This window comes from Pangasianodon hypophthalmus, chromosome 9, assembly GCF_027358585.1.
Source record: "Pangasianodon hypophthalmus isolate fPanHyp1 chromosome 9, fPanHyp1.pri, whole genome shotgun sequence".
Classification (NCBI taxonomy): Eukaryota; Metazoa; Chordata; class Actinopteri; order Siluriformes; family Pangasiidae; genus Pangasianodon; species Pangasianodon hypophthalmus.
Genome location: NC_069718.1, coordinates 24,303,841 through 24,330,652, shown reverse-complemented (window position 1 = coordinate 24,330,652; position 26,812 = coordinate 24,303,841). Strand labels below are relative to the sequence as shown.

The 26,812-nt window shown below is 41.4% G+C and overlaps 1 protein-coding gene across 2 annotated transcripts; it reads left to right on the top strand.

Moving 5' to 3' along the window:
* Positions 1-78: 78 nt before the first annotated feature.
* On the top strand, positions 79-25,950 carry ireb2 (iron-responsive element binding protein 2). 2 transcript variants are annotated; one of them, XM_026919612.3, is made up of 22 exons: positions 79-186; positions 5,244-5,339; positions 7,877-8,042; positions 8,201-8,338; positions 8,486-8,722; positions 11,280-11,349; positions 11,442-11,625; positions 12,663-12,802; positions 12,977-13,148; positions 13,259-13,359; positions 15,239-15,355; positions 15,540-15,699; positions 16,509-16,644; positions 18,674-18,758; positions 18,838-18,994; positions 19,103-19,227; positions 20,510-20,614; positions 20,704-20,846; positions 21,062-21,209; positions 21,902-22,024; positions 22,162-22,347; positions 23,764-25,950. In XM_026919612.3, exons 1-22 carry the CDS (start codon positions 162-164, stop codon positions 23,875-23,877), a joined length of 2,928 nt encoding a protein of 975 aa, XP_026775413.3. In that variant the 5' UTR covers positions 79-161; the 3' UTR covers positions 23,878-25,950. The 2 variants fall into 2 exon arrangements, with proteins under 2 accessions (XP_026775413.3, XP_053092666.1); XM_053236691.1 differs by lacking the exon at positions 79-186 and adding an exon at positions 2,627-3,330.
* Positions 25,951-26,812: the final 862 nt, after the last annotated feature.

Here is a 26,812-nt window from a genome sequence, read left to right as displayed (position 1 = left end):
AATATTTTCCCCCTTTCTACTTCCGTCGCGCGTCGTTACGTCAGGACGTATGAAGGGGCGTGGCTTGTCTGACAGTTGTCGTCACTTGTGATTGGCTGGTTGCAGAGAGGGCGTTTCCCAGCGTCCTCGCCAGTGGAATCGTGTTCATTTCAGAAGTCATCATGGCGCTCACTTCCTCACACCAAGGTAAGAGCCTGTGTTTGGAGCTGGGATTAATTCAGAGTCGGGTATTTTTGCGTTTGGATGATCTGATTCTACAACTCAAGCGTTTTATTATCTAGATATAGTGGCTGCGATGAGGATATTTTAACACGCAGGCTTTTAGGCTGGACTTACGTGGCCTTTTTCTTTGAAGTGTAAGCTAAGTGGCTAGTTAGCCTGTAGCTAACTGTAGAGCCGGCTGAGCTGAGCTGCCATTTCAACAACAACAAATAATAAATAATAACAATAATAAATAAACATGTCGTGACGCCTGGAGGATGCTGCAGCACGAACTGTGTGAGCTAAATGTTAGAAATCCTGCCTGCACTAATATATTATACAGGTTTCACATCCTAGTGTGTGTGTGTGTGTGTGTGTGTGTGTGTGTGTGGTGGAGGTGGTGCTGGTGGTTATAACGCTTTAAAGTCACGCAGTTCCCTAATCTTTAGCAGAACATTTGCAGAAGGAGTGATGTAGGGTGCAGAGATAAGAGAGAAAAAAACAGTTCCCTCCCACTCCCCTTCACTGAAGTGTTAAAGGCTGTGAGCTTTGTTTGTTTGTTTGTTTCTTATTGTTTATTTTTCATAACTAGTTCATGTATTAGGCTTTTTTCCCCCCCTTGGAGAATACGGAAGCTTGTGGATGAATGTTTGTTTGTTTGTTTCTGGAGAATACAGAAGCTTGTGGATGAGTATTTGTTTGTTTGTTTATTTGTTTCTGGAATATACAGAAGCTTGTGGATGAGTGTTTGTTTGTTTATTTGTTTTCTGGAGAATACAGAAGCTTGTGGATGAGTGTTTGTTTGTTTATTTGTTTTTTTTCCTTTAGAATACAGAAGCTTGTGGATGAGTATTTGTTTGTTTGTTTATTTGTTTCTGGAGAATACAGAAGCTTGTGGATGAGTGTTTGTTTGTTTATTTGTTTTTTTTCCTTTAGAATACAGAAGCTTGTGGATGAGTGTTTGTTTGTTTATTTGTTTTTTTTCCTTTAGAATACAGAAGCTTGTGGATGAGTGTTTGTTTGTTTGTTTGTTTGTTTTCTGGAATATACAGAAGCTTGTGGATGAGTGTTTGTTTGTTTGTTTGTTTGTTTCTTGAATATACCGAAGCTTGTGGATGAGTATTTGTTTGTTTGTTTATTTGTTTGTGTTTACAGCAGAGGATTTTCCTCCTTCCGTGCACACTATGCATAATAATCCCTGTTTATGATTAGCGCCTCTTTTTGGCTCCAGTGGTGTAACATTAGATGTGAAAATATCTGTTAGTGTATTTATCTGTTCTATCTGTTAGATGTGTAATATCTGTTAATAGCAAGACAGTGAAGCTGTTTGGGTTCAGTAGAGCATTATGTCATGTTTCAGGTGTTTCAAGCGTGTAACGCTGTACAGGCTGCACAGGTTGGACAGCGTGTGATTAATCTGCCTGCTTGTAGTCTCTCCTTTAAAGACAAAACAAAGGATGGAGTAAATAATTCACAGAAGCTTCTGGATGAGTTTGTTTGTTTTTTCTGGAGAATACAGAAGCTTGTGGATGAGAATCAGGTTCATTCACATACACCATGTTTTTTTTTTTTTAATCACTCCTGTTGATATGTTACAGTTCTGGAAGTTCAAGTGTGCAATATGACAAAAAAAAAAAAACACTATATGGCCAAAAGTTTGTGGACACCTGACCATCACACTCGTATCTGGTTCTTCCCCAAACTGTTGCCTCAAAGTTTGAAGCACACAATTGTATATAAAGTCTCTGTGTGCTGTAGCTTTACAATTTCTCTTCACTGGAACTAAGAGGCTCAAACCTGTTCCAGCATGACAATGCTCCTGTGCACAAAGCGAGCTCCATGAAGACATGGTGTGTGAAGGTTGGAGTGGAAGAACTCGAGTGTCCTGCACAGAGCCCTGACCTCAACCCCACTGAACACCTTTGGGATGAACTGGAACACCGACTGAACCCCAGACCTCCTCACCAACATCAGCGCCTGACCTCACTAATGCTCTTGTAGCTGAATGAACACAAATCCCCACAGCCACGCTCCAACATCTAGTGGAAAGCTTCCCAGAAGAGTGGAGCTTATTATAACAGCAAAGGGGGAATAAATCTGGAATGAGATGTTCAACAAGCACAGAAGGGTCCACATACTTTTCCCCATACAGTGTAGCATATCCCCATACTTCAGGATGGTTCTATGATACACAACATGTATCATGGTATATGAGGTTAATTTAGCTAGCAAACTGTAGAGTTGCATTTTTAAAAAAAAAAAAAAAGAAGAAGAAAGAAAGAAAATGAACTGTTTAAACTGAGCTTGTTTTTATTTCTTGCCTACAGACATACATGTAACGGAAAAATAAATCTGTAAAAGAAATCCACAATTTTAAAGATAATGTTTAAAAAAAAAAAAGACATCAAATCAAGAGAATCTTCCATTCAGTTCGGTTTAGTTTGTAATTACTCAAATCGTTTAAAATAATAAATAAATAATTCAGATTTTTTGAATACCTGAGAAAAGTGTATAGTGACATCATTTCTCATGATATCGATATTATTTCGTCATCGCCCAGTTGTGATGGAGATCAGATCTTGGCCGTCTCTGATCTGCATGAATCTACACTCTGAGCTAGAAAGAAATCAGCCCCAGCACCACTTTTCACTTCTTCATACCATTCTGTGTTCATGTGTTACCGCTGTTAGCAGTGCTGTTGCAGGTTGTTCCACAGAAGTCCACAATAATCCCCTTTAAACATTTTGTTAAAATGAAATAACATGCTAGATGCCAAAACTTACGCAACCTTATGTTGATGTTATTATCTTTGGAAGACGTGTGTAAGCCGGCCCTACCTGGACGGTTATTTATCAGCCTGAGTGGCATTTACATACACAAGCTTGCACTTTTGTTCATTTTTTAAGCTCTGTATTGTTAAAGATTTTATAGTCATCGTCCCTGAAAGGTGTCTTTGTGGAAAAACAGGCAAAGTGGCTCATTTTCTGCAAATTACTGTCAACATCGTAATGACTACCTCTGCCCTTGTAATGATGATGATTAAGTCGTGTAAAGTTGCTCCGAAACCTGCTCCAAGCCCACACACGTCTTACAGCGCCGTGGAAAGGAGGGAATTCTTCCTGACCGAGGGTAATAGTCATTTTACGTGTTGAAAATCCTGCTGAATGTGAACGTTTCAGCACATTTCAGCTTGTGCCTAAATCACTGCTCTTCCCCTTAAGTGCTGTTTATTTTGAAGGACAACAGCCGAGAATTAGAAAGCACTTAAATGGAGCTTTCGCAGTCAAAGCGAAATCAGTCATCTTGGTTCGTTTGCTGCTTGGTTTAGTTTCACGCTGCAGATAATTAAACCAAAATGTAAAAACCTGCTGAATGAAGAGTGTGTAATGCTGAAGACATGGGTACTCGTCAAACGCTTTTCATTCGTTGGTTAGAAATATGGCGGGAAAAGTCGAACACGCTTTTACCAAGTGCGCATAGAAATCGCAAAAATCACCTGAACGTGGAGAACAAGGAGTCGAACACTCAATAAATGGCTACAGGATTGTGTACATCTAGTTTAAAATATTTTATTTATGCGTCAACGGTTTATTTTCAGAACACGTGACACTTCTGCGGCACTTCAGCTCGGTCCTTTGGCTCAGTTTAGCAGCTCACAACTATGAAACGTGTCACCCGCAACCCAAAACACACAGCGTGCTCGGTTCACTTCATGCAGTTGTGATTAAGGATTAAGGATCTGATCATGAGCGAGTTTTGATTGGATCCAGACTGAGTCCAGATTGCTCAGACGCTCTCAGAGGGCTTACACATACTGCGGTGTTTTTTAATCCATTTAAATCGAACCCTGGTGCGTTTTCTTCTTTGGTGAGAACGCAGCATTTGGACTCGGATGCGATCTGAAACAACCGATCCGAGATCATGTGAGCGAGCTGATCTGAGTACGATTCCAATCGAATTCTGATGTGGTTCTATTGCAGTGAGAAAGCAACTGGATCCTGAATCGCTCCGTGTTCTCCGTGCTCAGGTTCCTCAGGGTGCTTTCGCACCTATTAATCCTGATCTGATGAGTCCAAATCAGAGCAAAATGAAAATTTTGGGTTGTTTTCTTCCTCTTAAACAAACAAAAAGCTATAAAACATTGGCTGAGTGGTGTGTAGGGCTGAAAACTCACGTGTACAACTCCTTCATTTATTGGTCAGAAATATGACGATGGGGGAGAAAGTACACAAACCTACTCCAGGTGTGTGTAGAAATCATCCGAGCGTAGAGAACATGAAGCCGCACTCAATATATATCTAGATAATTATAGAAATGACTGGTTGAAACCATTTTGTGTAATGCATCCACTGTTTATTTCCTCGTCTTGTTTATCAGTTCAGATCTCCAGAAGGCATTGTATTTCCGCAGCACTGCAGTTCTGTCCTTTGGCTCAGTTTAGCGGCTCATGTCTACAGAAAAATCAAAACACACGGCATGCTTGGTTCACTTCCTGCATTTGTCCCGATTCAGGATCGAATCGTTTTCTCACTGTAAGAGAACCACGCTCTTTAGACTTTAACTGGAATTGTACCGAGATCTCACAGAGATGATCTCAGACCGGTTGTTTAGTCTGCTTTCCTCTTGAAAACCAAAACACTGCATATGTGAACACACTCCAAGGTGCTGGCAGTATAAAGACCTCCTGCATATTCAGGACCCACGTGTCTCTTTATAGCTCTGAATCTCACACTGTTGCACGAATGGAGGAACCAGTCATGTTTTTATGGCACAGCATTATCATGGATTTGAGTTTTGGCAACATGAGACTGCATTTCCCAGGGCGTCGTGGTGGGGTATTATCTCTTACCCTATGTTCCTAGGATCCAAAATAGTTTATTTTTAACACATTGTGTGCTGGTGAGGAGCAGAATCAAGCAGCAAGTTCACACCACTATACACTAATTTTTATTATTATTATTTTTTTTTTTTACACCCCCTGCCTTTTTCCTGTACCCTTTCGATAAATACGAGACTTTCTTCTGTTCTGTCTTTTTTTGCAGATCACCCGTTTGGCCATTTGATTGACACTTTGCCAAGCAAGAAAAATGAAGTTAGAAAATATTTCAATCCTCAGAAGCTTGGAGATCCCAAATATGGTAAGTAAAGTGAAGAAAACCAGACCATATCTTTGCCAGGCTTGCTCTATTTCCAGGAAGTCAGCTGATGTACAGCAGAGACATGACTGATTGATTAATCTGATGGGAGATCATAGCTAGGTGTAGGTGGTGTTTTCTGGAAATTTTCTGCAATGAGATTTTTCTTGACAGTGCTTAATGTTGCAACCTATCTGATGTATATGAAAACATTACAGAGATAGTACTTTCCACTGGTTGAAAGCAAGGAATGTGATATTTTCAGCAATAAATAAGGCTGAGAGGATTTATGGAGTAGGAATATTATACAGTGGCCTTCAGAATTATTGGCACCCTTCATTATGAAAAGAACAGACGTGAATTCAAGAGTAAAACAACAGAAAAACGTTCAGCCCATTGTCAGGAGATCACGAGTTTGAATCCTGACGATGTCTCGGAGCATATAATTATCTCTGTTCTCGAGGTAGGAGGGGCATACTCTTTCTCGCCTGTCAATCACTAGCTAGTCGTGTATGTGGAAGAGGGCGGATAGCACTTTCCTCCGAGTGTGTTACGCTGCCCTGAGATGCAGAGGTTGAATTCACGTGTCTTGGAGGAAGCACATGTTTGCCTTCACTTAGCCTTCGTGTGATGGGGAGAATTAGCTAGTGGGTGGGAATTAGCAAGGCCAAATGGGGAGGGAGAAAAAAAGAACAGACCTAATATTATCAAATAAACATTACATACAATTTACATACAATAATTCAAATTTTCCACTCAAACACTACTATTAAACGCTACTTTCATAATCACAAGCTGTTTGGAAGTGTTGTAAGAAGGTCCTGGGAACATCGCACTAAATTCAGCACCTGTCAATAGAAATCATCAGATGAGACCAATATCAGAACATGTCCTCCGAGACACATGAAACCAGCCAATTCATGTTGCGTCACAGGGCAGCATAACGCTCTCGGAGGAAAGCGCTATCCGCCCCCTTCCTCATACATGCCATTGATTGGTTAGTGACGCTGTGATTGACAGGTGAGCGAGAGAGTAAGCCGTCCTTCTCACCCAGAGAGGATGGCCAGTTTTGCTCTCTTGACTCCCGACCACAGATGGCAGTGGCATCATTAAGATTCAAACGCTTGACGATAGAGCGAGCACTTTTCAGCAATTCATTTTGATTTTCCGTCCTTTAGGATTAGAAAATGTATTGTAAAAGGACATACAGTGTGTTGCATAATATCATAGCTCACTATATACTCAAACGTTGTTTATATACTCAAATGTGTTTGGCGAAAAAAGGTTAATTGATGCAAGGAAAAGCACCTTGCATATGGAGGTGGATCAGTTATTCTTTGGTGCTTGTGAAGATTCATGGAGTCATGAATTCCGTGATGTTCCAGGGTATTTCAGCCTAAAACCTGGTTGCCTCTGCCGGGAGGTTCAAACTTGTCCATAGACAGAGGTTTCAACAAGATATTGAGCCTAAATGTCTTCAACACAATCACAAAATCAGTGTTTTGTGATGACCTTCTCAGTCTCGGCATTTAAACCCTACTGAAAACATGTGAAGAATTCGAAGAAGTCCCCATGCGCAAACCTAAGCATAAAATGTTCCGCAAGGAGGAGTGGGGAAAAAAGATCCTTCAGCAAGCGTCTCCAACCTTATTGGACATTACAGGAAGAGACTCAGTGCTGTTATTCTCTCCAGGGACTCGGACTTGCCTGACACTCCACACTGTGTGAATACTTGGGCTTGAGCAGCAAGTCCTCTGAAAACTAAATAGAGTCGGGAACTACATAAAAGAGGGCTTGTAAAATGGCCGCAGGGAGCTGGAGGTGTCACTGGCAGGAATTATTAGACATGAAATACTCCATTTTTCTGAACCTCTTTATCTGGTTGTCAATGAATCCAGGAAGCGGGTGCTATTTATGCAAGACAATGCACTACAACAATTCAAAAGAGTAGAGTAGGTAGCTTCTGGTCATGAAGAACCTACAGTGAAATGGAAAACCAGAACTACAAACCAGGAACAAATGGTACAAACCAGAGCTTTGGAAAGACCCTGCCAGAAAATATAGACAACAGGCTAGATTTTTAACAATGCATATCAAAGAATGATGGAACCATGTAGATTTGTTCCCCCCACCCCAAACACACACACACACACACACACACACACACACACACACACACACACACACACACCACCACCAACCAGGGAGGGTGGAGGCTAACACGTGCTTCCTCTGAGACACATCACACCAGGCAACTGCATTTTTTTTTGACCTTCTGCATCTGAGGGAAGCGTAAAACACACTGAAGAAAGTGCTATCCGCCCCCTTCCGCATACATGAGCTCACAGATGCTCCTGATTAGCTCATACCCAGAGAGAACGGCTAATTTTGCTCTCTTGACTCGCGAATCCTAGCGCTTGTCTCATGCTTGCTAGTTTCTTTAAAATGTTTTGTATAATGACTTTGACAGATGCTATATATTATGAGAAAGCAGCAAAGACTCAGCAAAAGATTGCTAATTTGTCATCCTTGCACTCCAGAGCGGCTGCCGTTCTCCATCCGCGTGCTGCTCGAGGCTGCCATCCGGAAGTGTGATGGCTTCTACGTAAAACAGGAGGACGTGTACAGTATTCTGAACTGGGAAGAGCGTCAGAATGAGGCTGAGGTCCCTTTCTCTCCAGCACGAGTGCTGCTACAGGACTTCACGTGAGTAAAGTGTAGTCTTGTGCAAGACTTGTTTCTTTTTTCCCCCATTGTGTTGTTTATTTCACCAGAGCTTCACAATGTCTGTATTTCCTGAATTGCCCTGATCTTGGGCTGTAATATTTTTTTATTTGATTGATTGGGTGTGATGTTCCTCACAGGGGTATTCCAGCCATGGTGGACCTGGCAGCCATGAGAGATGCTGTAGCCAAGAATGGCGTCGACCCCAACCTCATCAACCCCAAATGTCCCACTGACCTTATAGTAGATCACTCACTACAGATTGACTTCAGCAAGTGGTAAAGTCCATCAGGAGATCAGATTACGAATGACAGTCATAAATATAATGATATATATAAATCTATCTGTAATCTAGCACATTTATTTATCTCAATTTACTACATTCATTCATCCGGTTTGTTTGTTTGTTTGGTTTCTTTTCTCAGTGCCATCCAGAACACCCCTAACCCTGGTGGAGGCGATGGGCAGGGGCCAGGGCCTCGCTCTGTTCCTAGCCGTCCGGCTCCACGCGGCCATCACGCCAGCAGCAGCGGCGCTCAGTGTGGAAGTCAGAGAGGAGGCTGCACCAAGGGCTCCTGCACCGACTCGTCCGCTAGAGCCACCGCAGTGCAGATCGAGAACACGCCACTTCTGTGCCCTTTCCACCTGAAGCCTGTCTCTGAGTAAGATGCACAACACGCTGCTAATAAAAATCTCAAATTTTACTTCTGGCCCGATGTTCACACTAGCACTTCGCTTGTAGTTTGTTTCTCGTGGGCGTGGAACGAGCGTCACTGTTGTCACTCGTGGCCGTGTAACGTTTGTCCAGCTCTGATGAGAAAGAGTCTCGGCCAAAATCTAGCCTACAGCACAAGTTTATTTTAAAAAAATTATATTTTATAAGGTTTTATATTTTATAACATAAATTTTATATTTTAACTAATATATTTAACACTGAAAATGGGGGGAAAAATCTGTAAAAAAAAAAAAAAAAAAATTTAGATTTTACAATTGTAAACAATCTTTTGTGTCTACAAAAATAAATTTACTTTATTTTTGTATATTTAAAACCCTATTTATTTTTTATAATTTACACTGAAAAGGAGAAATAATCTGTAAAACATTTAACATTTTATAATATTAAAGATTAAAGTACAAAATGTTTATCACATCACCTGCTTCCAGGCAGTTTAAAATTAGCTTTATTTATTTAAAAAATTACAAAAGAAATTATAAAAAGATATCATGATATCTCAGAAAAGCGTATTGTGATATGATTTATCATGAGATCAGTTTTATATGATCATATCGCCCAGCCCTAGGGCTCACCTCATGTTGCTGCAGTCTTTACTTGTTTGTTAAATAAAAATTTGCCCTCGTTTCCCCTGAGTGTCCTGTAATGCAGATCTGATTTCTGATAGTCTGCAGGTTCAGGTGTATTTGGTCCTCAGTTTGGTTCCTGTATTAATAGCAGTAATATTTAACATTGTCCTTATTATTTTAGGAATGTGGCCTGAGCAGTGCCCGAGTTGAACTTTGCTTTATAGCTCTCTGGTCGATGTTTTTGTTGTGCTGCTGCATTCAGTGTGTTGCCTGAGACGTGTGCAGTCCTTGCATGACCCTGCCAACAAACACTGCTGCCTTTCTCACTCACACGCTTTCTGTCCTGACAAGTAGATCACTTAAACGACGCATGAAGGTCCACAGTTCACTTGAGCTCATCGTTGCAGATCAGAAAATGTGAAACTCGGCTAAGTTCCCACTTACACAAGTATAAAGGTCAAGTGAATTTGATAATAATGTGAATTCACATGCTCCAACATGACTTGTCTAAGTAGTGCAGCATGTCTTTTGTCATCATTTAACTTTGTCACTGTTGACACTATTATTAAAAGTAAGCTCTGCTCATTTAAAATGATTTAACACTCTACACACTGCATGGTGAAAATAGGAAGAATTACAGCATGTACCCTTTCCAGTTATGATGGTAATAATACAGTCTGTAGATTAATGACTGTAATTTGGTGATATATTTTACTTTTTGGATTGTGGGGGGAAATTCATGTCTCCTGCACTATGGACTGTAAAACCACGGATTGTTATTCCTGAGAAATCTTCAGCATCATCTGATCATTAATCAGTCTGTCCTCATAATACTGAGTAACTATTGTCATCTTGAATCAATACTTTCATTCCTTCGCACTCTTAGTTTGCAGAAATGGACCTAAAGTCTCTTCATCATTGGCACAGTCATGGGCCTCATTTATCAAGCATTTACACAAGAAATTTGGTATTCACGAAAATCCCTTCTTTTTGGTAAAATGTTAATATCTTTCTCGTGCTCCTGAGTGTAAATTTACACATAAGAAGACTAACTCATGCAAATCTCGATTGATCTTCTTTTCTTTTAATGCTGTGTAACGCTTTATCAGAGTCACACTAAGTGAACGATAAGTGACCGATGTGGTACGTCTCAAGCCGCAGTGTGTCGTACACTTCCTAATGTGCTGCGTGACTTTCTATGACACTTCCTGCTTTTCCAGTATAGGACTGGGAATAGTGTGCGCAATAGTGTGCGAGAAACTTCTGGCTGAGAGTAGCCGAGACACTTTGCTTTGAATTTATTTAAAAAAAAAAAAAAAAAAAAAGAAAAGGGCAGTTTTCCTGTGTGATGTGCTTGGTCTTCATGATCACCTGGGTATTTTTTTTTTTCTCTTCATATCAAACCATTTTCTTTTCACCTAACTAAATTCACAACCAATTCATCTTTTCTGTAATTTGGCTCCATTATTGGACTTTTCAGGGGATTGTTGCACTGTTAAATAATATATTTTTCGGCATAGACATGAGTCATAATAACTTTCACTCTTTTTTTTTTTTTTTGGCTTTTTTTCATCATTTCAACACATACACGTGATGATGAAGAAAATCAGCGTTTCTGAAACTTGCGTTGGAAATTATTTTTGGTTCATTTTGGCTTTTGCAAGCATTTACACACAACCGGAATGCAATCACTCAGGCCTTTTATTTTGGTTAATGTTAAGTTGTAAGGTTTTATATTTTAAGTTAAATCAAGTCTTACGTCTTGTACGTTTGTGTTTGTATAAATTAGAGTGAAGGATGCAAAGATTTAGCGATGGCTGAGTGAGTGTGTCAGTGTGGTCCTGTGGTAATGGAATCGTTGATTGATATTTACATAGAGACGTTAAGGATAACAGCTTTGTTACTGCATGTCCGCAGGCCAGAGACGGCTCTCAAAAACCAGGAGACGGAGCTCATAAGAAATAAAGAAAGACTTCAGTTCTTCAAGGTGAGTTCGGTTTGTGCTGCTCAAGCTGCCTACGTGGCTGTTCGCATTGTACTGCGAGATGTAATGGTTTCTTATCTGATGTTTTTCCACAGTGGTGTTCGAAAGCGTTTAAGAACGTGAGTGTGGTTCCTCCAGACTTTGGCTCAGTACATCAGGTGAACCTGGAGTACCTGTCTCGCGTGGTACAGGAAAGCGAGGGTTTCATTTACCCTGACAGTGTAGTGGGCACAGACTCCCACACTACCATGATCAATGGCCTTGGCATACTTGGCTGGGGTGAGTGGATTCTGCTTTTATCACAGACATAGTGCAGGAATTGTAGCTGCCCTCACCAAATCTCTCATCCTGATGCCAGCTAATCTGTGCTAATTACACAAAGTACATGCTAATTACTACAGTTTGGTAATATGTGATAATATATTAGAGAAGGTTGAACACACATAGGTTCAAGTCTTGGTGACTGAGACATTTAAAAATGGCCTCACACCTGAGTGGACAGAAGAAAATTTATTAGCTAGCTCACCAAGCAGAAAACTTCAGTGTGCTCCCCAGAAACCTCACTGATTAGGCTAAAAATGGTAGGCTGTGTTCTCACCTGATCCAATCCCAAGTGGAAGCGTGTAGCTGTTCATACCTGGCATTATGAATTCTTCTCCACCTGTGTACATCATTTCCCCTGGAGGAGGTGCATCACGTACGTTCACACTACGTGTGTTCATATGAGGTCATATGCATCCCAGACCTCCTCGGAATGTGGTTCGAGTGATCAGATTATAACGCGTCTCCGAGACGCATTGGACCGCGATCACGCCTGCACTTAGCGCTGTCCACTTACGAACAAATCACACAGGACGCCTTTTAACGCCAGGTGTGAACAGGGCCGTAACGTAACAGCGTATGGTCAACTAGTCGGTTATACAGACGAAAACGAGTTAATGATTATTATCCTTTCCGAACTGTGTTTTTGTGCCCTATGAGCTGTGGTGTTTTCTGGCAGATATTCAAGCAGCTTTATTCTCTCTCGATATGTTCAGCTGTGAAAGAAGTTCCGGCTTCTGAAAGCATTTTGTTCTTGAGATATTCTGTCATTTTGGGAGAAGTGCTGCATTGATACAGATGAAATACGCTTTACTTCACACTGTGTAAACAGAACTGTCTTTATCGATGTAGTACCCATATATTGTTATATCTTCATAGACTTGCATGTTAATCCTGCTCTCTCTCTCTCTCTCTCTCTCTCCCTCTCTCTCTCTCTCTCTCTCTCTCTCTCTCTGTCTCTCTCTCCCTCCTCTCTCTGTGTTTCTGCCTCTCAGGAGTAGGAGGTATAGAGTCGGAGGCAGTAATGCTGGGCCAGCCGGTCTCTTTCACGCTGCCGCAGGTCGTTGGATGTAAGCTAGTGGGGTCCGTCAGCACTCTGGCTACGTCTATAGACATAGTCCTTGGTATCACTAAGGTACGTGTGTTTTGTGTTTTCTTATTTCTGCCTGTAAGTATTTTTGTTATAATGAGAAAGAGGGACGTGTTCACGCATAGCAGCCCACAGCTACTATTTCTAAACTCGCAGGATGGAAAGACATTTGTGCTGCTGAATGCGGTGTAAATTGGTGTTTGTGTTTGTGTTTTGCAGCACTTACGCCAGGCTGGTATCGGTGGGAAGTTTGTGGAGTTTTTTGGTCCAGGAGTGTCTCAGCTCTCTGCTGCAGACAGAACCACCATTGCGAACATGTGTCCTGAATACAGCGCCACCGTCAGCTTTTTTCCTGTAGACGACATCACACTCAAGCACTTTAAACAGACCAGTAAGCACACGTACACCTTATTCTGTTCCTCTAGTTTCTCACATGGATCCCTTGAGGTCTTGCTTGTCATGATTTTCTGTGATTTTATTTTCGTTTTGTTTTTCTTTAAGACTTCACAGAAGAGAAACTTGAAGTTTTGGAGACTTACCTGAAATCCGTGAAGCTGTTTCGGGGCTCTGCTGACCAATCAGAAGATCCGCATTATACTGAGGTAATCTTATAGTCGTGTCAGTCCAGTAATTTAATATTTCATTATGAATACTCTTATGAATATGAATACTCGGATGTCAGAGCTCAGTTGTTTTTATACCACAGTGCAACTGAATTCTTGAATCTGATTGGTCAGAAGGTGTGCATTATTTCTGTGTAACAGCACGGCTCGGACAGCAGCTCCAGCTGTAACATGAACAACAGGTTTATATTAATATGTTATTGTTTCTATAGTAACAGCTCATACACAAGGACAACAAAGTATCGTTGTTTAACAAAGTAAAACGTATAATCGTTGATGTGGTGACGATTTTGGTTAAGAGAAATTTATTATTTATTTTAAATTTATTATTTAACGTTTATGGAAGGAGTCTCGGGTGTCAGTGCTTTGTAACAGTCACGGCGCTTTGCAAAGTTTTCAAGCACAGGCAAGTGTTCAGGACAGAGGAGTTTACGCTATGTTTTTGAGAGGGAGGGAGGGAGACAGACAAACAGACAAACTGAGAGAGACAGACGGACAGGTGTAGATGGACAGGGAAACAGACAGATGGACGGACGGACGGAGGGAGAGATTGAGACGGACGGGCGGACGGAGGGAGAGATTGAGACGGACGGGCGGACGGAGGGAGAGATTGAGACGGACGGACGGAGGGAGAGATTGAGACGGACGGACGGAGGGAGAGATTGAGACGGACGGACGGAGGGAGAGATTGAGACGGACGGACGGACGGAGGGAGAGATTGAGACGGACGGGCGGACGGAGGGAGAGATTGAGACGGACGGACGGACGGAGGGAGAGATTGAGACGGACGGACGGACGGAGGGAGAGATTGAGACGGACGGACGGACGGAGGGAGAGATTGAGACGGACGGACGGACGGAGGGAGAGATTGAGACGGACGGAGGGAGAGATTGAGACGGACGGACGGAGGGAGAGATTGAGACGGACGGACGGACGGAGGGAGAGATTGAGACGGACGGACGGACGGAGGGAGAGATTGAGACGGACGGACGGACGGAGGGAGAGATTGAGACGGACGGACGGACGGAGGGAGAGATTGAGACGGACGGACCGAGGGAGAGATTGAGACGGACGGACGGAGGGAGAGATTGAGACGGACGGACGGACGGAGGGAGAGATTGAGACGGACGGACGGACGGAGGGAGAGATTGAGACGGACGGACTGACGGAGGGAGAGATTGAGACGGACGGACTGACGGAGGGAGAGATTGAGACGGACGGGCGGACGGAGGGAGAGATTGAGACGGACGGACGGACGGAGGGAGAGATTGAGACGGACGGGCGGACGGAGGGAGAGATTGAGACGGACGGACGGAGGGAGAGATTGAGACGGACGGAGGGAGAGATTGAGACGGACGGACGGACGGAGGGAGAGATTGAGACGGACGGACGGAGGGAGACATTGAGACGGACGGACGGAGGGAGACATTGAGACGGACGGACGGAGGGAGACATTGAGACGGACGGACGGAGAGTGGGAGACAGACGGATGGGGGAGAGAGAGGGACACAGATGGACGGAGAGGGAGAGAGAGAGAGAGAGAGAGACTGGTGAAGGAATGACTGTTTATTGCAACAGGAAGTAACTTGTCTCTCAGATGTTCCACAACATTAAATTTATAAATCGTTCAAATGCACAAAGGGTCATTCATTAATAAATTAAACATGGTAATTGTTGGCAGATGGCTGTGGTATAAGTGGAATAACACCCTCACCGCCGTGATGTTATATGAAGATAATGTTTCATGTATCTGTACCATTTGTTGTGTGTTGTTCTTTACATAAGACATGATTATTTTTATTGCAGTATCTTTGTGTAGTAGCTTTTCATTTCCTGAAGCACTTGTGCTCCTGTCCAGGTAATAGAAATAAACCTGAGTTCCATCGTCCCCAATGTGAGTGGACCCAAACGGCCACAAGACCGAGTGCCCATCACCTGCATGAAAGAGGATTTCCTTAACTGCCTCAATGAAAAGGCAAGTCTCTGTGCTGGGATATTACTCACCAAGCCTGTATTCATCTCTCCCTGTGGCTTATACAGTGAGATACGAGAGATCTCATATCTCATCTCAGCAGAATCCAGTATGAAGTATGTAAACATGACAACATGTCATCGTCCAAACAGATGCAGTAACCTGATCTAATGTTTGTTTTATTCAGGTTGGCTTTAAAGGGTTCCACGTTCCGAGGGAAAAGCAAAGCACCGTGATGCCGTTTCTGCACGAGGGCACCGAATACACACTTTCTCACGGATCAGTCGTCATCGCTGCCGTCATCAGCTGCACCAACAACTGCAACCCTTCTGTCATGCTCACTGCAGGTGACAAAGCTTATCTGCTACCACACGGCACAGAGTAGCTGCTAATCTAACATCAGGAAGACTTAAGAATTAAGGTAACACCGTATTACATCAGGTCCAGGTAGCGAAGGAGAACTGGGCAGCTAACGCAACCACGTAATCAGTTCTACTCAAATTCTGCTTGGTGATCTTTAGCCTGACACAAAATGGAAAAAAAAAACTTATTTTATGCTCAAATCTGAACTCCGATATGACGCGCCGCTGTTGGTTGTTTGCTTCTGTTACATGTAAGAAAAAAGCGGGTTTGTTAATTGAAGAAAAAAATCAGTGCCAGTACTTTAGTCTAGGTCAAAACAGAAAGAATGTGGATGGAGAAACTTGCAGACAATATTAAAATACTACAAAAATGTAAGTTTGTATTATTGTATTATTTATATACGTTATATAAAGCCTTTGTTATAGCCTTTGTAGGGAGCACATATAGTGAATAGGCATCCACCTGAGATTCTTAAAAGACACTGAAAATTATTTCTGCATGAAAATGAGTCAAAGATGGAGGCTACATAAGAAATCTAATCAAAGTGAGCTACGTATTGCCGTGCACGCTACAGTACATGAATTAAAACAAATCTGTGAAGTTAAAATTAATGGTAAAGTGATCATATTGACACAAACATAGTGCGTAGTGTAGCTCTACTGCGTTACTGTGTTAATATTCAGATTAATTTTGATGAGTTGGGGGGGCGGTTTGTAGATGCTCTACAAAATATTCTGGCGTGTGTGTGTGTGGTGTAGCACACTCGTAAAGTAATGATGTTTTATGCTCGCAGGTCTCTTAGCAAAGAAAGCGGTGGAAGCAGGTCTTTCTGTGAAGCCTTACATCAGGACCAGCCTCGCTCCGGGGAGTGGCATGGTTACACACTACCTCAATGCCAGTGGAGTGCTGCCTTACCTCAGCCAGCTTGGGTAAATACACCAAAACAAACACACACACACACAGTTAATGCAGTTATCTCATCAGCCAATCATGTGGCAGCAGCACAATGCATAAAATCATGCAGATACAGTTCAAGAGCTTCAGTTAATGTTCACATCAATCATCAGAATGGGGAAAAAGTGTGATCTGTGTGACTTTAACTGTGGCATGGATGTTGGTACCAGATGGGCTGGTTTGAGTTTTTCAGAATCTGCTGATCTCCTGGGAATTTCACACACAACAGTCTCTGGAGTTTACGCAGAATGGTGCGAAAAACAAAAACCGTTGAGTGAGCGACGGTTCTGGCCAGGTGTTCCTAATAAAGTGGACAGTGCGTGTATATTAGGGGTGTAACGCAGTGGCCTGTTCTGTATCTGTATCTGTACCAGATGCCCTGTGGAACTTTCTGGAAAGCTTCACCGCTTCTTTATTTCAAAACAGTGATGTCTTTCCCAAATCAAGGAAATGTTAACAGTAGCCACCTAATAAAATTTGCCCACATTTACTTCAGTTTTGGGGTTTGATATATTCCAGAAGGATCAGAAACGCTTGCTGGACACGCTGTCAGAATGGATAATAAAGCAGGGACGCACTCGCAGTGCTGCTGCTAGTCAGTGTAGGGGCTTTAAGAAAAAAAAAAAACACACAATGAATGTACAAGTTATACATTTTTTAAATTAATTACATGATTATTTCTGGGAGACAGCAGGAGAGATGTGTGTGTGTGGTGAGTGTGAGCTCTATGGAGCAACAGTTCAATAAAGAAAAGCTTCTGTTCGTTTGTTTGTACAGAAACGTATGGTTTTATTTTGGAAGTAAGACTGTTTAAGTCATGGGACACTGAACCATTTAAAAAAAAAAAAAAAAGAATAGTGAGCCTCCTATTCATATCATGTTAATAAACTTGGCTCAAGCCAGCATCGCATGAAAGTTAAGACCTCATGCAATTTTCCTTTCTTTCTTTCTTTTTTGCACTACTTGTATAGAAAATGCTGATTGAGACGTCCTGTGCACCTTCAGCATTTACTGTTCCTTCTCTCTAACACAGAAGGCACAGATAAATTATTAAATAATAATTTATTTTTTTTCTTTTCTTTTTTCAAGGCATCCAACTCGGCTGATTGTCTTTTTTTTTTTTTAGACAAACTTGTAATACGTATATTGGTTGATTCACTGTTATCACAGATTTATCTGTAATTGCTATCGCTGCATCTCACGCTGTATGTTCAAAGCGTTCATTCAAGTCTCCTCGTGTATTTTACATTCATGGCATTTTGGCAGACGCCGTTATCCAGCGCGACTTACGATTATCTCAGTTTATCAGACTGAGCAGTTGAGGGTTAAGGGCCTTGCTCAAGAGATTTAAACTCGCAACCTTCTGATTGGATTTCTTTTTTTTTAATCAGTCTTTTTATTGTTATTTTTCATAATACAAATACACATAATAATAATGATAATAATAATAATAATAATAATAATAGTAGTAATAATAATAATAATAATAGTAAGAGTAATAATAATAATAATAATAGTAATATCAAAACCAGATAAAGGTTTGATATTTGATAAAACAAATGACACCCATGCTCCAGCACAGCTCCCCATCCCCACTGCACCACTATCATCTTTTACACATTCTTACTCTGTGAACTCTACTTTCAAAATGAGATAAAATCAGATGAGAGAATTTCTGTGAGAGGAGAAAAAAATAACTAAAATAAGAAGAGAAACAGAATAAAATATTCTATTTATTTTATAATGTATAATTTTGGCCTCACAGGGCCAGGTATAGTGTTAACTGAGAACGAGGGGGAAAGAAGAAAAACCTCAAACAGCAGACATTTCAGTTGGATCCATCGTCTGTATGTATATCAGCACTGACTGCCAAATAGGAAAGAATGTTGGACTGTAGTCTTTTACGGAGTACCCAATCTTCTCTAGTGTAAGATGATATAGAAAGTCACTTAACCACTGAGCTACCTCCACTGCCCTTCAGTGCCCCATGTTTTAATGTTCCAGGTTCGAGGTGATTGGTTATGGATGTGCCACCTGCGTAGGAAACACGGCACCTTTACCCGAATCTGTAGTAGACGCCATTAAACAGGTATGATGTCATTATTATCTGCTTGTATTACACCATGTAGCATGACATGTGAGGTAACGTGTTAGTGTCTGCTTGTTAGGGGGATCTGATTGCTTGTGGAGTGTTGTCCGGGAACAGGCATTTCGAGGGGCGTCTCTGCGACTGTGTGCGTGCCAACTACCTAGCCTCGCCCCCGCTGGTGGTGGCATACGCCATCGCGGGCACAGTTGGAATCGATTTCGAGAAAGAGCCGCTCGGTAAGACCTAGCACATGATGCGTTCTGCTGATTGTGTACTGAGAAATGGACCGAGTGTCTTGAAAACCCCTTGACGCTGATGTTGTTGTGCTGCAATCACGCGCGTAGGTGTGAACGCTGAAGGTAAGGAGGTGTTCCTGAAGGACGTGTGGCCGTCTAAAGAAGAGGTGCAGTATGTAGAGGAGCACGTGGTCGTCGCCGCCATATTCACCGAGCTCAAGAGCAAGATGCAGGTGAACAACGGTGCTCTTGTGGGTTCTGGTTGAGGTTTTTAACTTTGAGAAGCTGCAGCTGGTGAAAAAGGGAGAGCCTTGTAGCTGGAATGCTTCTCAGAACAGTCCAGTTATCTTGTGTGTGTGTGTGTGTGTGTGTTTAAAAAGAGGAAAACATTCTTTGTGCTTTTAAGGATGTAACATGGGACCTAAGGTCATGCTCATAAAAAAAGGAAAAAAAGAAAAAACCTAGGGCTGAAATTAGCTTTTAACTGACAGATTTAAGAGAAAGTCTTTAAAACAGGCATGTTAGTCATTTTATCACTAAAATCAGCTCTTGAAAGCAGATTTTTTTTTTAAAGATTTACTCCTAAAATGACTGAAGATTTCTGTTCTGAACATAAATAAGTACATATATAAACAGAAGGTATATTTTCTTGGTGTACTCAATGAGGGTGGAATGCAAAGCCATCCTATAACTCTCCTGCTGTTCAGTCACCTTGTGGTTAAACTTATCGACTGAAAATACACATGCAGGACAGACTCGAGTAATACACTGTATGGCCAAAAGTATGTGGACCCCTGACCACATACTCACATGATTGTTGAACCTCTCATCCCAGATTTATTCCCCCTGTGTTTACTGTTATAATAAGCTCCACTCTTCTGGGAAGCTTTCCACTAGATGTTGGAGCGTGGCTGTGGGGATTTGTGTTCATTCAGCTACAAGAGCATTAGTGAGATCAGGTGCTGATGTTGGTGAGGAGGTCTGGGGTTCAGTCGGTGTTCCAGTTCATCCCAAAGGTGTTCAGTGGGGTTGAGGTCAGGGCTCTGTGCAGGACACTCGAGTTCTTCCACTCCAACCTTCACACACCATGTCTTCATGGAGCTCGCTTTGTGCACAGGGGCATCGTCATGCTGGAACAGGTTTGGGCCTCTTAGTTCCAGTGAAGGGAAATTGTAATACTACAGCACACAGAGACTTTATATACAATTGTGTGCTTCCAACTTTGTGGTAACAGTTTGAGGTAGAACCACAATTTGAGTGTGATGGTCAGGTGTCCACATATTTTTGGCCATATAGCGTGAACAGAATGATGCAACAAATTTCCGATTAATACAGGCATATTCCAGGAATGGGAAACAGAATTTGGGGAACCAGAATATTGTCTTAATCTGATTGCGGCGTTTACATGCCTCAGTATTAATTAGTATATCGCCAAACTCTTGATTAATATCAGAATATTGATGTGCATGTAAACGTAGCCACTGTGTAATTGTGCTTTCGTTCTTTCACTTTCAGAAAGGGAGCACTTTTTGGAATAGCTTAGACGCTCCAGATGCTGTGTTCTTCCCATGGGATGCCAAGTCCACTTATATTCGTTGCCCTCCGTTCTTCAACAAACTTGTGAGCTACTTTATGTTTCAGTGTCAAATGCGTTGTTCTGATGAGAGCCGAGTGCCTGAGCTTCTGTCCTGTGTCTTTTCCCCCCTCAGTCTAAAGAAGTTTGTCCTCCTGGGTCCATTGAAAACGCACACGTTCTGCTGTTTCTGGGGGACAAAGTCACCACTGACCACATCTCTCCTGCCGGCAGCATTGCACGGGTCAGCGCAGCCGCCAAGTACCTACAGAGCAAACGGTAACCAGAGACCCCGGGATACATGGGTGCATGAAGTGTGTGATTAATATTCTAATCAGAGGACTGAGCCATTCGATTACTGGCAGATTATTAGACTCCATGTTATAGCTAATGTATCACAAATGCTTTTACATTTGTGCTGTATGATGTTAAAAAGTAATAATCCTTACCGATTAGACAGACAGTTGATTTTGATTTTTTTGGACGTCTCCCAGCCTGACACCTCGCGAATTCAACTCTTACGGCGCACGCAGAGGGAACGATGCTGTGATGACTAGAGGAACTTTTGCCAGCATCAAACTCCTAAACCTTCTCATCGGCAAGCCCGGCCCCAAAACCGTGCACGTCCCAACAGGACAGACGGTGAGCTTCAGCACATTTAGTGCAGTACGGAGCGCCTGAAAGGACATGGCGTAATTTATTTTCTCATGCACACGGAAACTCTTGTCAGTCTCTCAGTTTTCTTTAAGAAATTTTCTCGTGTATGAGATGATATTCTGTTCTTTTTTTTTTTTTTCTTAAGGAAGAAAAGCTGGCATGCTTCTTTCATGATAACTTAAATTTTATTTTACTTTCAGAAAAAAATCTTATTAAAAAATGACAACCGTTTGAGTGTAGAGATGAGATTCCGTTTTTTTCTTTTAATTTTTTTCTTAAGGAAGAAATGCTGTGTCATGCTCTTGTCATGATTACTTAGTTTTTTTTTTTTTTTTTTTTTTTTCCTGAAGAAAAAAAAAATCTTATGAAACTGACAAATTTTTGCACATGCATGAGATCATTTTCACGAGATTTTCTATTTCTTAAGGGTCTGTCTTGCTCCTGTTGCGATACCTTATTTTTTATTTTCTTTTCAAAAATCAAATAAAAAACATTTTTGTGTTTGCATGAGAATTTTTTGATTTGTATTTTATTTTTTTATTTTTTTGGGCTGTAGTCCAGCCACCAGATTAGCACGTCTTCACTTGTTTTTTTTCTCCTAGAGCTACAACCAACCTCTTACATTTCCAGAAGTAAACATTTGCTGTAACAGAGTTTGTGTTTGCTCTCGGTGTTAGATGGACGTGTTCGAGGCGGCGGAGCGGTACCAGAGAGATGGCATTCCTCTCATCATCCTGGCAGGGAAAGATTACGGCTCAGGCAGCTCGCGAGACTGGGCAGCCAAAGGACCTTACCTACTGGTACATCTGCTGCAGCAGCACACACACGACTCCAAACTCTCTCTCTTCTTTTACTGAATGTTTCTAGCACTTAAGAGCAACAAATGAGCCTCAACAGACTCTCACTGTGCTTAACAGTTACCTAACTGTGATTGCAGGGAGTGCGGGCGGTGATCGCTGAGAGTTTTGAAAAGATGCATAAGAACCACCTGGTGGGAATGGGCATTGCTCCTCTGCAGTTCCTCCCCGGCCAGAGTGCTGAAACCCTGGGGCTCTGTGGGAAAGAGAAGTTCTCTATCTCCATCCCAGAGCAGATCTCTCCTCAGCAAGAGCTAACTGTGCTGGTACGACATCAGAGTCTTCTGAAAGACCTGCATTTGAATAGTTTATTACTTCCAGTCTAGGTTTAATTACAGGAAACTGAAATACTGCCATTTTCTATAGCTGATTTATAACAACTGGAAATACACGATGTTTTCTTCAAGCACTGTAAGATGCTTTATGGGTGATTCCATGTTAAATCAGCTAGTGAGTGGCACTTGGTAGACTTTTCCACCTCTCTGTCTCAGATTTTTACTGATTCTTTCACCATTTGTTAGCGCATGCATGAGTCAGCTCTGCGACCACTGAAAAAATCTGGCCCAGACCCTCTTCGCTACGTGCCGTGACCGTTTTTGAAACAGAATCTAGATCATACCTTCAATTCCAGGAAAAATTAACTACAAAATCTGCCTGTGTGCTTTTTTTTTCCCTTTCAAAAAACATTCATGTACATATTTTAGTGAAATGTGCAAAAATTATTTAGATTTTTTTTTTTTTTTTTTTTTTTGCTGTTTATTATTGAAGTCATTACATATATGTCATGTTTGATTGCAGATTCTGATTCTACATCAGTGATTACACAAATATTCTCCATTTCATCTTCATAGCATGTATACTTTGTGAGTTACTAAGGGGAAAAATCTTTTTTTTTCTTCTTCTTCTCCCAAAGGGGGCCTTGACACATGAACTGCATCTGGGCCAAAGTTTAAACATTTTTATAATGAATGAGACTAAAAAAAGATTTGGGGGTTTTTGTTCTCATACTTATACTAACTGATGGTTAAAAATCTGTGACACTGTAGTTCCACCTGCTGATTGATTTGACAAGGAATCATCCTTGTGTTAATTATTTTCCTATAACAACATGTCCTGAAGTGTGTATACCACTCTTACAGCACTGCGATTAAAGTTTATTTATTTATTAAAGAACGACACACCATGCCTTTTATCCGTGTGCGTTTAATGTTGTGAAATGGCCGTTATCTCTTGCGTTACAGCAGCCACAAACAATCGTTTCTTCACCAGCCTTGCTTTTTCTTGATTTTAAAATCAATAAGACACAAAAAAAAAAAAGAAATGCAGCTTGACGTTATAGAAAAACTGGAAAGTGCAAATTTCTGAAGAAGAATGTACTGTTACAAATCTGACGCTGGACAAAATCACTTTCCATAACTGTTAGATGAAAGTCACCTCTCTGAAAGCTTCACCATATCAATGGTTATATGTTTGTTAAATAACTTTTTTTTAATCTGTTAATGATATAAACTTGCGATGTGAAATACAGCCGGCAGAGCTGCTGTTGTAGAAAATTAATTCCCACCTTCCGAGCAATCAGATTCGCTGTAATATCGTTTCATTTATTGTCTGTGTACTTGCTTTAACAAGGCTTTCACTGAGGACCTTGATGACATTTTGAAATATCTTTGTTTGTGTTTCAGACCAGCACTGGAAAGAACTTCACCGTGGTGACTCTGTTTGAGAACGAGATGGACGTGGCCTTTTACAGACACGGAGGCATTCTGAAATACGTGGCCCGCAGCTTGCTGAAGTAACGTCTCTCTCTCTCTCTCTCTGTCCAGCCTGCTCTCAGATAATTCACACAATCCATCTCAGGAGCACTGAGCGAGACCGTTTGAGCTAAGACTGCTGATCTCCAGCCAGGTTGAGCCGCAGATCGACTGGTTGTGGAGGGCTGTTGTCGGCCCGGCGACGGCTCCGGACGAAAGTCGGGGACTTTTTCGGGCCTTGGACTCTGTTGTGCCTGTTTTCTGCTGTTTCCTCCGTCACTCTTCCTAAAACGGCGTCTACCGGAGGACACGTTTTTCTTGCACTTAACAATACTCTGCAGTTTCATTCTCTAAATTCTGCCGTCCCACAGAGATGCGAAAAGAAATCCAGACTCTACACAAAGTGTGCTCAAGTTTTGGCGTCCTCGAAACTCTTTGGGTCGATTCTGGATTTCTCCACCCGGCCGGTGGTGCATGTTCGCAGTGCCTGTTCAGCACGTTGGTGGACTCGTTGTTAAAAATCAGAGGAACTGGTGCTAGGCTCTCACACAGACTACACGATGTCCACACACACGTCGGTGCTTCTCAACCTGATACTTGTGGTCTTTACGTACTGCTTTAGCGCTTGCAGGCCATCACACAGAGATTCCTTTCTGTTATTTTGTAACAGATGATTGTTAGAGTGTACGAAGTTAAACAAAATGCCTAACCTCAGTAACCCACTTTTTAAAAGCCCTCACCTTTGTGAGGATGAAAAAAAAAAATGTATTACATTATTTATTTTTGATCCGATCCAGCGTGAAATCATTTGTTTGTCGGTTTGTGTCTGTTCCATCACTGAGAGTGTCAGGGCCTGGATGTCATACCTGAAATAAATATAGTATCATTATTGTTCCTTCAGTGGTGTATTACAGAAGTGAAGCCGGCACTTATCTGATAGCGATACATCCAGGGACTGTTTCCCTATTATTTTATTTTTTAAGTAAGTCAGAGTGTCCTAAGATAGATGAGAAATCATATTTACTGATGTAAACACTTCATAATTTAAAAAACAACAACAAAATCTCACACCACAGGCAAATAATCATTAACAAAAAGTGAACACAGTTCCAATTAGAAAAGAAAAATCAGCTTAGTTGTTAAGATTTGCTGTTTCTGTTTATCACAATCTGCCTGCAAAAAAAAGGTCGGATATCTTTTGTTTATTATGCTGCAATCCGAAAAGCGCAATGGATCAGTCATTCAGCTCGTGAAGTTTACATTCTCAGACATTAACACACCTGACGTCGCAGCAGTATGATGGTGCATAAACAGAATACCCTATGCATTCATTTCTACTTTGATATGTTTCTTTGTGAAAAGGTGTTTTGACTGCTTCGTAAGTTTAGATTTGTAGCATAATTCTGCAGATTTCAGCCCAAATTTACTAACGCAAAGACCAACGGGACGTACTTTTCATGACGAAAAACGACCAAGACAGTTGACCTACAATATACGTAATTTTTTTTCGTTTATTGCTCAGAAATAATTCATTTAATCCTTATTATCATGTTTATCAAATTCAAACACTAGGCATACAAATAAGACCTTGCTCTGGTCATCCATGTTTTTCCAAACTGAAGCACTGGAACACGGGAAAATCAACTTTCCGAGTAAAATGGATTGCAGCATTAAACTTCATCTACACAGATGTGGAAGTCACCTTTTATTCGACTGACAAGCAGAACTTTAAGATAATATTTATCACTCCTTTTATCATCAAAGCCACCTATTTAAATCCTAAAACGTTTATTAAGCCAAAACAGAATTACAGCTAGATTCCACTGTTAATAATGGTAATAATATCTGCCTTGAAAATGTGATCTTTTCTAGATTCCTTTTTTTTTTTTTTTTTTTTTTAAATTTATGCATCTAAAACCTTATTACATCAGACGTATCTGACAAAAATAACCGTGTAGAGTAGTTATGGATGTAGCGCTGTTCCTACTGTTTTGCACCATTTGTATAAGATGACAGTGTGCAGCTGCACCTTCCTATTAGAGACAATTTGGGGGAAGGTGGAAAAAAAAAAACATTGCTGTTGTAAATCATTTTTAATAAACATTATCAAGAATGAAAGTGTTGCTTTTTTCAAACAGAAAAAAGATAAGAAACTGGTGCTTGATAGTGTTGAAGGCTTTATAAAAATCCAGAAAAACACAATAACAGCTTCTGAGTTTACGGAACATAAGTTCAAAATCAGCCTTTTGTGGTTACTAATACGCTGAGCTATTACGAACCTGTTCGAGTCTCTGAAATGATGTTTAAGCATGAACCATGGATTAAATTATGAAAATTTTAGAATTTATTGTCAAAAGGGTGAAGTATCCTTTTCATGTTTAGAGAGAAGACAGAATTGTGTCTGGATTACATTTAAGAGGAAATCTATCCAGTGTCATCAGTGCACTCATTAAAATCCCCATCTACAACTATAATGGATGTCCTTTAAATCCATCTTTCATCTGTCAAAAAGTCTCTTCGTTAGAAGGCAGCACGACAAGTACCTCCGCTTAATGTAAATTATGTTAAAGAATTGAAACAATGATTGATGCCTTTAGCTAATGCACTCATTTGTTGCATCGAAGGAACAAATACAACTTCAAAATAGAACATCAAAGAAGAACACCACTAGCAGCGACCATGATCCTGCACATTTTAGTGCTTTTCTGCTCCCAACACAGCTGACTCACCTTATCAGCTCATCAGCAGCCCTTGCTGGGTTGGAGTGGGTGTGTTAGCGCAGGGAGCAGAAGACCAAGAGCAGAGCAGAGCAGGACTCTGAAGCTACACTGGGGAACAGGTTCGCTGACACTGAGCAGCTGAAGACTGGAAAAAGACCAGGCAACGTGACATCATGACTTTCCCCCCACACATTTGGTTTGATGTGAAGATAAACTGAAGCTCTTGAACTGTATCTGCATGATTTTATGCACTGTGCTGC

Bases quoted from the DNA above. Each gene is read 5' to 3' on its own strand.
- ireb2 (XM_053236691.1), top strand. From the start codon at position 3,210: ATGACTACCTCTGCCCTTGTAATGATGATGATTAAGTCGTGTAAAGTT. The intron at 11,626-12,662 runs GTGAGTGGATTC...TCTGCCTCTCAG, and splicing joins CCTTGGCATACTTGGCTGGG to GAGTAGGAGGTATAGAGTCG. The intron at 21,210-21,901 runs GTGAGCTTCAGC...TCTCGGTGTTAG, and splicing joins ACGTCCCAACAGGACAGACG to ATGGACGTGTTCGAGGCGGC.